The 11,809-nt window shown below is 34.7% G+C and overlaps 1 protein-coding gene and 1 non-coding gene across 3 annotated transcripts in view; both read right to left on the bottom strand.

Moving 5' to 3' along the window:
• LOC144434526 (pre-mRNA-processing factor 40 homolog B-like) overlaps window positions 1–7,626 on the bottom strand; it is a 16,113-nt gene extending 8,487 nt beyond the window's left edge. For both annotated transcript variants that reach the window (XM_078122987.1, XM_078122988.1), the window contains exons 1-14: window positions 7,606–7,626; window positions 6,746–6,868; window positions 5,999–6,329; window positions 5,601–5,668; window positions 5,000–5,104; window positions 4,462–4,572; window positions 4,001–4,121; window positions 3,084–3,111; window positions 2,510–2,725; window positions 1,925–2,015; window positions 1,334–1,398; window positions 1,003–1,075; window positions 388–479; window positions 1–71 (exon numbers count right to left, since the gene is read on the bottom strand). The exon at window positions 1–71 is cut by the window's left edge and continues 189 nt beyond it. In XM_078122987.1, coding sequence (XP_077979113.1) covers window positions 1–71; window positions 388–479; window positions 1,003–1,075; window positions 1,334–1,398; window positions 1,925–2,015; window positions 2,510–2,725; window positions 3,084–3,111; window positions 4,001–4,121; window positions 4,462–4,572; window positions 5,000–5,104; window positions 5,601–5,668; window positions 5,999–6,329; window positions 6,746–6,868; window positions 7,606–7,608 — 1,498 coding nt within the window. In that variant the 5' untranslated portion in view covers window positions 7,609–7,626. The remainder of the gene's footprint in view (window positions 72–387; window positions 480–1,002; window positions 1,076–1,333; window positions 1,399–1,924; window positions 2,016–2,509; window positions 2,726–3,083; window positions 3,112–4,000; window positions 4,122–4,461; window positions 4,573–4,999; window positions 5,105–5,600; window positions 5,669–5,998; window positions 6,330–6,745; window positions 6,869–7,605) is intronic.
• A 2,419-nt stretch (window positions 7,627–10,045) lies between these two features.
• Window positions 10,046–10,119, bottom strand: Trnat-agu (transfer RNA threonine (anticodon AGU)). Its single transcript has one exon. It is a non-coding gene; the product is annotated as a tRNA-Thr (tRNA).
• Window positions 10,120–11,809: the final 1,690 nt, after the last annotated feature.

The following is an 11,809-nucleotide window of genomic DNA, read 5'->3' as shown; positions in this document are numbered from 1 at the left end:
ACAGATCTTTTCTCTCTCTTTCAGGGACAACTGTCCACAAGTCTTCATTGTCAAACAAGGTTGCTGCTTTTCTGTTGGGTAATTAGATATACATATCAATGTAATGGCCCAATTTATTTCTTCATTTAATCAATAATCATATACACTTATAATTTCAAAGTATTTAGCAGAATACAGTATACATATATATGTATTAAAAAACTTGTTTTTGGTATTACACCTTGAAAGGAAGGAATGTATTTAATAAGAGGTATAAGGTAAAATATATTCTTCATTTGCCCATGATCTTGTATACCTGTATTTATAGAACTCATATTTCTTATCTCTATTTTGTCATAGTATCCATCATTGTCTCCTGTATCTTGTCATAAAACCTATCTTATTTACCTATATCTTGTCATAGAACTCATCTTTGGATGCTTCTCAAGGAAACTCTGTAAGTCTTCTTTTGCTTTCTTTGCTCTTCGTCTTTCTTCTTCCTGTTTATATTTTAAAAAACACACACATTTCACTATTAACAAGTCTTCAAGTCCAATAATTCAACTTACTAATTCATAATTTGAATGTTATGATAAATATGGTGGCCATTCATTTAAACTATTGTGAAAATAATGAAATAAAGTAACGTCCATATTGAACTACAGTAAATGATTTTTGTGCCAGGTTTGGTTGAGATCAGCATGTATCACAATATTCAACACAGATGGCACTGTAGAGTGCACAGCCCTGCATTATATGGTGTTCTATTAGGTCCTACCACTTGTTGGTAACTGACCTAATTACTTATTGTTTAAGTCATTTTGCTATGTGTTGTAGAAAGTAAAATGGTGACAAGGGGCTAAATGAAAATCTGTGGCTGCTTTCTCATATTACACACTACTCTGGAATTCAGCACATGCATGTCAGATATGTACATATACAACATGTATATGTACAAATATAAGCAGACTAAACAAATGCAAGCAATGACACAAATGATGGGGTACATAACAAACAGCTTACCTTTTCTTCTTTTGCTCTTTGAGTCTTATAATTGTTAAACAACTGTTTCTTCTCATTCAGCTTACTGAGTGCACTATAATAAAGAGATATCAAATGGTTGATTTGATAAATAGTCTTATCTACTGATACTACATGAATAGCACACTACATTTTAAAATGCTACACAGGTAATATTTCGCATATCTAGTTGATGTAACTGTGCACGAGAGGTGACTATTAAGTGCATTTCTAGTTGTGAAAATTCAGCTTTTTGAACAGTATACAAATACAGTGACTTAATCACATCTTGTTTTTTTGTACAATGCCATCATGCACAAGATATGTGACTTACCTGTATCTTGGATCATTGACAATCATCTTCATAGCTTGCTCCCATGATGCATTTGATGGGACATCCTGCAATATAACATACATACATACTAGTTTTATCTCTAGTTGATACCAAAATCAAATGTTTTCTACTGACAGAATAGTTTACTATATCACCCACACTAAGTATATCAAGGGATGGAGAGTGGGTTTACATCTTAAGTTAGTTTAACCAACCATACAACAAATCTTTGTAGATGACAATTCTCCCCTTTGCCCTGACAATCAAGGAGTTGGAGTAGACACTTACAAGTTACACAGAGTCTTTATGTATTGCAGATTTTGAATTATGGAGTAGAGAGTGATTTTCTTCCATACAATGTACATGGCTGTAATTTAATCTTTGCCATAAATTGATTTTCAACTACAAATATGGCTTACCTTGAAAAAAGTTGTGACAGGTATATGATAAGTCGTCCCCCCCCCCCCTCCCCCATCCCAATGTGGTGAACACAGTGATGTGAAAACTGTCACAGTGGTAAACTATAATTTGGAACAAGTATGGCTCAGCTAAAAGTAAACCAGTTTATTTTCTAGTATTCTACACATTTACCTTTTCTTGCAATAACTGTTTGAATGCTTGCTTGGCTTCCTCTTTAGTCTTGTAGACATACTCTTTCTTTTCAGGAGGTGATTCTTCACCACTACAGACAGAGATAGACAAAATGTTACAACATGTTAAGAAGTATACATAACAAATGAAAAGAAAACAAGTTATATCAAAAACTCAAGATGTAGAAATACACATTAAAAACAACAACCATGTACCGGTATGTGTGTATGTATCTATACTTGTACCATGATGCTCAAGCCAATTTATCGTCTTTGAACCAAAAATATGGATTGTGTCTACATCAATACTTCTGTGGTGCTCGAAATATGAGGCAAAATATTCAAAATGGCCATCATAATATTTCCTGATTTTTCATAGATTAAGCTTGAGGAGGTATTATTCAACAATATTATTCTTCACTTAGCCAGGAAATACTCATGATTTGGTTAGTGACTCGTAGTGACAAGACCTCTTAGGTAACTCGTATTTTCCTTGGCTGAATGAAGAAAAATATTGAGGAATAATATCTAATTATCTCCATACACTGTATTTTTTATTCCTTTACATAAATTCATATAAACTTGCCTGTCATCTTGTTCTGCTTCTGATGCACTTTCAGCTGTACCAACTTCACTTTCTTTGCCTGGTGTCCTCGTCGGTGTTCCTTGAGCTTCAGATTCTTTTTCTACAAGTAACTGAGTAACTTGTTGTGGTGTTGGCTGCTCTAATACTTGTGATTCTTCTCTCCTGGTGTCCTCTTCCTCAGTTTCTTCTTGTTCTTCAGCTTCTGCTGTAGTTTTTCTATTTAAAATTTTCAACAAATGAGAGAAGCAGCTACGGTTTAATTGTGAATATTAAAATCAAACCTCGGGGTGGAAGGTATGGTAAGTACTGCTGGTCAGTCACATCATCAGAATTCTTTGAAACTAAAGGATGTAAAGGGGTATTTCAAAAGTATACAGATTTGGCACACATCAGTACTCACCATAGTAACATCATGCCCTTATAAACAACATGTTGTTCCACGGACATGCTAAGATATGTTTATTTAAATGGCATGTTATTTGAGCGATGAATAATTAATGTATAATGTCAAAATAATCATTGCTATAATTGCAGAGAAAGGTCATGAAAATCAAGATATTAAGTTATCACTTACTTGTCTAAACCTTCAGCTTCAATTTTTGCTGCAAATAAAAGCATTGATCAAGTTAATAAATGGTGCAATATACATGTCTCATAGTATTATTTATGTCAAAATGGATTTTAATAATTTCATATGTGACTTGATTTTCTTTTTCCACTAAGTGAATAAGAATGATAAGTGAATATCTAATAACAGCTGGAACTGTATCTGAATCTATTGTTTCATAACTAATTAGATGGATTGACTGGTTTCCAGTACAAGTTTGTGAATCCTTTAATGTACAGAATTTCATTTATGCAATTATCTGTCAAGTTACATATGATGGAAATTGTCAAAGTTCAGACTTTAAACTCTTTAACATAGCCATTATTAAACTTATACTAATTTTTGATGCCAATAACTGTGCAACTTATATAACTAAATTAGCATAAATTAAAGAGGAACATCACACAAGGAAATATAGGCATTTTCATTAACTATGGGTTCTAGAGTCATTTCATGATCTTACATCACTTACAATTACTTGTGATTTCAGAGAAACATCAATTTGATCTTGTGCCTTTATAGGGTATCTTTGTTGTGGACACATTGCCTCATGGGAGTCAACAGATATGATTATTCATAGTTGAACAATGAATATTCATGGCTCATGAGAGATTATTCCCTTCAGTGTAAAACATCTCATAGTTTATCAAAATGCCTTACAATGTACTTCCTGGAGTGGTGTTCTCCTTTAAGTGGTTGACACTGGCAATCAATGATTGCCCGAGTATAAGCCCATCATCCCCTTGGGTTTGTTTTGTGTCATCTCCTTAGGGATTTTCAATGACATATTCGATGAACAAAGATGAATCCTATCCATGATTCAATTTCTTAGATTCAATGTACATCAATAGTTGTCATACTTTCCAAAATCACACTTTTCATACCTTTCAGCTCCTCTAACTCTTTAGGAATTGTCCATTTGGATTCTTTAGTCTGTATGTTGTGAAAATATATCTTGCCAGTGTCTGACTTGTACTCCTTCCAAGGGCATTGGGACAACAGTAACTATAACACAAAGAATCAAAATTTGTACTTAGTGGTAATGTATTCTTGCCAGTATCTGCTTTAAATTGGCACACTTTTCTGGTATGTAGCATCCACAAGAAGTGTTACATAGGCTTCATTTCTTGCTTTTTGCTGGTGTTATCATGATTTTTTGAATATGAGACTGAACCTGCAGCTCAATATGAGACTGGCCTCATACATTGTCCTCCAATGTGAATCTGATTCTGAATCTGAGACTAACTTTATGCATTTTGTACTTGTAACATAATCATGTCTATATGACCAGCATTTATTTTCAGATGACTGACATAACTTTCAGTTTGAATAAATGTATTCATACCTCAGCATGTGTTTTCAGTTCATCTGGTTTTTCCCATGTAGATTGTTTGTTTGATGTGTTATAAAAATATGTCCTTCCATCAGGTGCCTTGTGTTCTGTCCATGGACTCTTCTGTAAAACAACAACAACATTACAGGATAGCGACACATATTATTACATGTACACTGTAACAATACTGTAACATGTTCTACCTAGTAGAATGTTTTTACAAGAGGGCTCAGACTTAATCATACTTGGAGACTGGTAACACCATTTGATTTTCAAAATCAATATTAACCACATTTTAAAAACAAAGACATTTTTCAACTCATGATGATGGCATACACAACAACATGGCTGAGTAAAGTTACAGTATGACAAACTAAAAAAAACCACTTTGATTTGTCTTACAACATTATGACATAATACAGCAACAAGTGTAGTTCATTTTTGAAAATGGCACAAGAACCTTCGAAATGGGAACTGCAAACTTCATGAACACATACTGAGATAAAACGGTGTCGATAAATTATGAAATCATCAACAGAAACTTTCTCACCTTTTTATCTTTGAGTTTGGATTGTGAGGTAGATTTTCCTGTTCTACTTGGTGAACTATTTTCAGGTGCCATTGATGTCGACTTCAATGAAGAAACTTGAGAAGGCTGTTAATAATTTGAAATACATAAAGTGTGCATTATGAACATGTAACAATCACATCAGATCTACGGTTCTACTGTGTGCTTTTGGTGCATACTTGCATAGACTTATGTTCAACTGGAAACACTTTTATGTTTTTGGATATCTTTTAATTCAAGTCACTGTAGATGCAACTTTTGGCACACTACTAAAAATACACCTCAGGACAAATATCCATGAAACAAAGTTCTTCATTCTCTCAACACTTTGCCGTATGAAAGCTTGTTCCCAGTCCTTTTGAAATAATAAAATCAATTCGGGGTTAACAGTCTAATATTCAGTGGAAGAATTAGATTCTCAAATGACTAAATTTTGATCAGTTTTCGCCAAAATTAGTAAGGTGACCCATATTTTTTATTGATTTTAATGCCAAGATACTCATTTTTATATTAGAATGTTGAACATCAGGTGTGACGAGTCTAGACCACCAAGTCTGTGATGATAATTGATTGTAATCCTTACCTGCATGGTTTGATCAGATGCTGGCACAAAACCTGGTACTTTACTCTCAGATGGTTTCTTCTGATTTACTGAAAGCAATGACACTTTCATTAACTTTATATCAGTGCACAAATATGGGGTGGGGGTGGGGTTGATCCCAAATGTAAAGTTTAGGCCATGGTCAAATATTGGGAAAGAATTAGATAGGTCACTTTGTTATTGAACTACTGTACAAATGGTGGAGTTTTGCTCCAAACTTGGCAACCATTTAGTATAATGTCATATAAACAGTATGTCCATTGTTCTGTATCACTGAATAAATACCACAAAATGTTAAAAACTAGGACAATGTGCACGAAATGAAAAACGGGACCATGGATTTTATCTGATGTGCCAAAATTTTTTACTTGATTACTTACTTGAGGATTGTATTTGTGGTTGGGCAGCAGCAACAACACCTGCTTGGGCTGAAGTGGATGTATCACCTTTATTTGCTGCAGTCACTGGTTTAGTACTGCCACCACCAACATTTGGAGCCATTGGAGGTAGCCTGTGAGGCATTGCCAATCCAGGCGGAGGCTGAGAAAAATTTGGAGGTGGTAATGGCATACCAGGTGGTGGAATTGGCATTCCAGGTGGTGGTTGGCTTAAATTTGGTGGTGGCAGAGTTGGTGGCCCTTGACCCATTGGTGGTGGTTGTCCTGGCATTGGCATAAAACCAGGTGGTGGTAATCCAGGCGGTGGCTGCATCTGTAAAAACATTAAACATACATATCAATGACAAATCTTATGCTTGTGTGAGTTTCAGAACAGAAACAAGGCACCATTACGATACATATCATACCTGCATGACTGTCAGAAACATTTTAGCAGGTGTTATTTACTTCTCTAATAATCTGGCATCCTTTGTATAAATTTCCCTTTTTATTCTTTCCATTGTATCGCCGCTCACAACTTCACCTATACTTTCACGTTCAGAGATTGGGCTTGCACATTATCAAAACTATCTTTTTTTGTTATCACTTTTCAGACATTATCATCAGCATTAAAATATACTGCCATTGAGTCAGAATGTCTCTCTATACAGTATACTGGTTTCCTCTCTGGGAACTTATGTAACTTTACATGCAAAATTGTATTTTCTCAAAATCATTTTCAAAACTTACCCCTGGAAACGGAGGAGGGATCATCATAGGAGGAGGACCTGAAAAAGTTCCTCCTGTTTGACCACCACCACCACCACCACCACCACCACCTGATGAATCAGTACTGCTACCCGTGTTGGAGGCCTGCAATGACAAATGAAATCAGCTGCCTATATATCTCAATTTAATTTTTATCTAATCATGCAACTTCCTATCCAAGTACAAATTATTTGGCTGATGAGTTCATCACCATTTTTATCTGTAAACAAGCATACCACTAAACTACATTTTGCTGACCAAAACAATTCAATTAGTTAACATTGAATTTGAAAGCGTTATCAGATCCAGGATTATATCAGTATATGTTACTACTTCAAATACTGGAAACTGGCTTCTATTTTATCTACACACACACACACTGAATTAAATTAATCAGTAATACTGTACGAGTATATTGTAGCATTATTTTTGTTTAACTTTTAGAGTGACTTTTGTTTCGTTTCGGGGTGTTCTGTGGCAAAACTAATTTTGAAAGCGAATCCTGGAACGATTTAAAATACTGAAAAAAAACAAAGCTTAAAATAACAAGCTAACGCTGAAATTATTCCAGGCAAGTGACTACAAATAACAACGCACCATAGATCCCCTAAGTAATACATCCTGGTCATTTATGTACACTATCGCATGCATGTGCACACGATTGCATGGACGCGATCGAATGTCACTACATAGGAGTCATTAACGTTCACACAATCCCCCCAAAAATCGTCGACTATGTGCCTTGATCCACTTCTTGAACCGCTGACAAACTGTGTTAGTCTTCATTCACACAAAGTTGTCGATAGTGAACGAATACATACAGTAGAAGTCAAAATACTCACCATGTTGGCTAGCTTCGCTTCGGGCAATACTTATTTGAGAATTTGCAGAAGGTTTATTCATATACGTTCGCTAAGATCTTGAGTTTTCATGAAAAAATTAAAACATGCCTATAAATTCTTTGAAATGTGATTTTTGAATAGTAGTGGTTTTATCCTTTGAAATTAAACGTTGAAAAAAAATACTTGTAGAATAGTATAAGAATTACGAACACCACTCTACTAATAAAGCGCATATATAGAATACGAAATCCCCGCGTGAAGGGAATGCATTGTTTGCAGCAGCAGTTGCAGCAAACCGTGTTCGTTGTCTGTAACCTGTGATCATGCGATCAGCTGGAGTGACTGTTGTCAAGAAGTTGAAATTTGGGGATGAAATCGGAGAAAGTCGAGATCTTCATCATGTTGAACCGTTAACTTCACCGATACTACTAAAATCGAATATTGATAATGGTCATCGAAGGCCGAGAGGCTGGACAGATATTCTTTGTCAATATCACGTTGGAGAAGAAAACATTTTTATCGTCGTGCTGATGTACACAGTCTGTTGCATTTTAATCTTAACGTTATTCAAACACCCACATTGTATATCAGGTGTGCATCATTCTCGATTTCTTGATTTCGGTGTGCAAGTTGTGGTTGCAGCAGTGACAGCCTTTTTTACTGTGATGACTGATATGGGTATTGCTTCACATTATCTTAGGCTATTACTATTTGGGAACGAACAGAATTGGGGGGGGGGGGGGGCTGAGGAGAAAACATGTCAGTCGAAAAAAAATTGCAAGGCCCCCTCCCCGTCTAGAAAATGTTATGAATTTTTTTGTTAGCGAGAAAGAAATAAGGACATGTAGGAGGCTATAAAATTTCAAATCATACTCATTATTTAAAGCCATATAGTACTTGATATTGTTTTCACTACCCCAACTTTACTCTCTCTATATTATGATGGCAAATTTGTTTTGTATATTGTCTACATATTTAACCATAAAGAGATATTAAGGCAGACATACACACTCGCTTTGAATCACTATCGACTACCTCTTAATTAAATATACAGTACTGAGTAGGTAATAAAATGAAATGGAACGATCTTGTAAAAAGTAAAATGAAGCTGTACAAAGCCTGTGAACTTGTTGCCTAAAAAGCTATGGATAGCTCTCAGAAGAGCCCCAAAACCTGTGGAGCTTCTATAGATGACATTGCATATCAGATGCACTGACATTTTAATTTCATATTATTAAGTATTAAATTTCTGTTGAACATTTAATGCTGTACAATGTATAGAGATTATTTTCTTACATTATTATTATTATTATTTTCATCATATCTCTAAATATCAATGTGATTTCAGCAATTAGTATCTAAATAAATGTATCAATATGATTTCTGATTTTCAGATTTCACAAAGTCGGTGAATGCAAAGTTTAATTTTGCAGACAATGACAGTGAAGATCACATTAAGGCATATCACATTGCAGGTAAAGTGATTACTAATTTATAATATAGTGTTAGTTACTAAAAATATCTTAACTTAATGATTCAACATTTTCATTTCTTATAGAAGAATTGGTTTAGTTCCTGTGTACAGTACAGATTGTGAATTCCTTTGTTCCACTTTCCTAGCGTGGTACCTCCGAGTTCCAATTTGCAACCTGGTACATCTGTTTTTGTTATATTTGGTCATTTGTGTTGTTTTCATCACTTTTATTGAGTTGTAAAATTATTGTTTTTAGGACAATACATGAATTTATATAAACAACCCAGATTTGATAATCGAAAGCATACAGTACAGGTACTATCATGCTTGAATATATCAGTGCTAGTGACAAATACATGTATTTTGATCTTGTTAACCATTCTTATTTTTTTTTGTTACAGGTGTTATATCATCAGTTCTAGTTGCTCTGTTAGCAGGTATCACTTGCTGTGGATTTTCATGGACTATTACATATTTTGATTCTCTGCGACCAGGTCAACGACCTCCAACACCAGTATCACCTCACAAATATAGGTATGTCAAATTTTTAACAATTCTACTTGTGTAGGCAAGTTCCATGGTAAATGGTGAAGATAGCTCATTATCCATTATATAATGCAATATGGTTGAATTTTCCAGCCCAACATTTTGGTCCCAGAAATTTAATCCAGGCTTTGTTGAACAGAGTAATAACCATTGACAGTGTTATGGAAATGGAAGGAGAAAAAGTCTTTGGCGATGGAACATGGTTTGAATTCACAGTAAATTATGTGTGTATATGCAAATTTTAAATTTCAAAGCAAAAGAAAATACTTGTCAAAGAAAAATTTATTTGGCATAAATATTAACAAAAGTTTGTAGATCAAAATTTTGAGTTTAGGTACTGATATTCTAGTTCTTCAAAGAAGGTGACTAGAAGAATTAATCAATGTACTTTGTTGAAAAAGGAAGGAGGTAGTCTCCTTCAGGCACCACTGGGATTTGAACCCAGGATCTCCTGTTTACTAGACAGGCGCTTTAACCAACTAAGCCATGGCGCCAGTTGCATGCAAGGTTGATATTCAAATCATCTAATCTGGACCTTGTCAGTAATCTGTGGACATGGTTACTGATTGATTTGGACTATTGTACATGTTATGTACAGTGAGGTTATGTTGTAGTCAACTGTGGTCAGTACATACACACTATCAAAAGTTAACCATTAATCTAGTATTTCTTGTCATAAGATATGATTGATGAGATGGGAACTTCAAACTTATTGGTTTTTTTTTTGCCTAACCTCAAAATACAACTTAAATATATTATATATACATGTAGTTTGCCTATCTTTTTGTAACTTCATTATATTAGTTAACATCCATATGATTAGATTCAAATATGACAGTTCATATGGGTTAGACTAACAAGATGATATATGGGTAGATAAATACCCTGATATATGGGTAGACATATCCCCTGATATGGGTAGATATACATCCTGATATATGAGTAGACATACACTAATGTATGGGAAGTTATATGCCCAGATATATGGGTACACATATCCCCTGATCTATGGGTAGACATATACCCTGATATAAGGTAGATATACACCCTTTATCTATGGGTAGACATATACCCAGATATATATTTGGGTATGATAAGACCCACTCTGGTTTTTTATGGTAGCTATATATACTTAATATGCGAAATTTGCACACATGCTGCAAATGCTCAAACCTTGCTCAAACTTTGTTATTCTTTCATTCAAATTTCACCTTTCAGATACATTATCTACCAGCAAAAACCCTCATGAGTCTTATCCAGACCTCAGAAATATATCCCCTGTTAACAATCAAATTGCACAGTAACATATTATGATGATGATCATAGTATGTGCACTTTGATACACTATATACACTTTTGATACATAAATACATGTAGGTGTAAATTTGAATTGGTTGGTTTCATTTCACTTCAAGACATATGCTGTAACCTAGGCAAGCTAAGGTACAGGGAGAAGACAGTTATTTAAAAAAAAAAAGTAATCTATATTTATCATTTATTTATGAACATTTTTTCAGTGGAAAATTGTATTATTCACTTGCAGTTTATTTACAATCATGCCATTCATGTGATGATGTGCAAACTTATATATATTATATGTAGAGTCAACAGGTGCATGTTTTGTATTTACTTTGTACACTGGTTGCAGGAAGATGTGACACAAGTGAAATGATCAAAACTTCTTTTACTTTCATATAGGTACAGATCTGGACACACTTTTCATATGAATTATGCAGTGGCTATTGCTAATGGAAGTGTTGTCTTCTGCCTTATTTTATGGTGGTTACCGGGATGAAGATGGCGTCCAAACTACTGTACCAATTTGACTCTTTACAAGACTGAAATATTATGTCGACTTTGCTTGAATGTAGTTGGCATGTATTGTACATGCCAACTTCCCACCATTGTTCCAACCATAGAAATGTACCAAGTTCCGCATCTTAGGTTCAACTGTTAATGTACCAGCCTTCCATCTTTGGTTCCACCATAGAAATGTACCAAGTTTCCATCTTGGGTTCAACTGTACCAGCCTTCCATCTTTGGTTCCACCATAGAAATGTACCAAGTTTCCATCTTGGGTTTAACTGTACTAGCCTTCCGAATTCCATCTTTGGTTCCACCATAGAAATGTACCAAGTTTCCATCTTGGGTTCAATTGTACCAGCCTTCCATCTTTAGTGCAAC

The sequence above is a fragment of the Glandiceps talaboti genome, chromosome 4 (assembly GCF_964340395.1).
Source record: "Glandiceps talaboti chromosome 4, keGlaTala1.1, whole genome shotgun sequence".
Classification (NCBI taxonomy): domain Eukaryota; kingdom Metazoa; phylum Hemichordata; class Enteropneusta; family Spengelidae; genus Glandiceps; species Glandiceps talaboti.
Note: the sequence above shows the minus strand (reverse complement) of the source record. Positions and strands in the feature narration are given on the sequence as shown.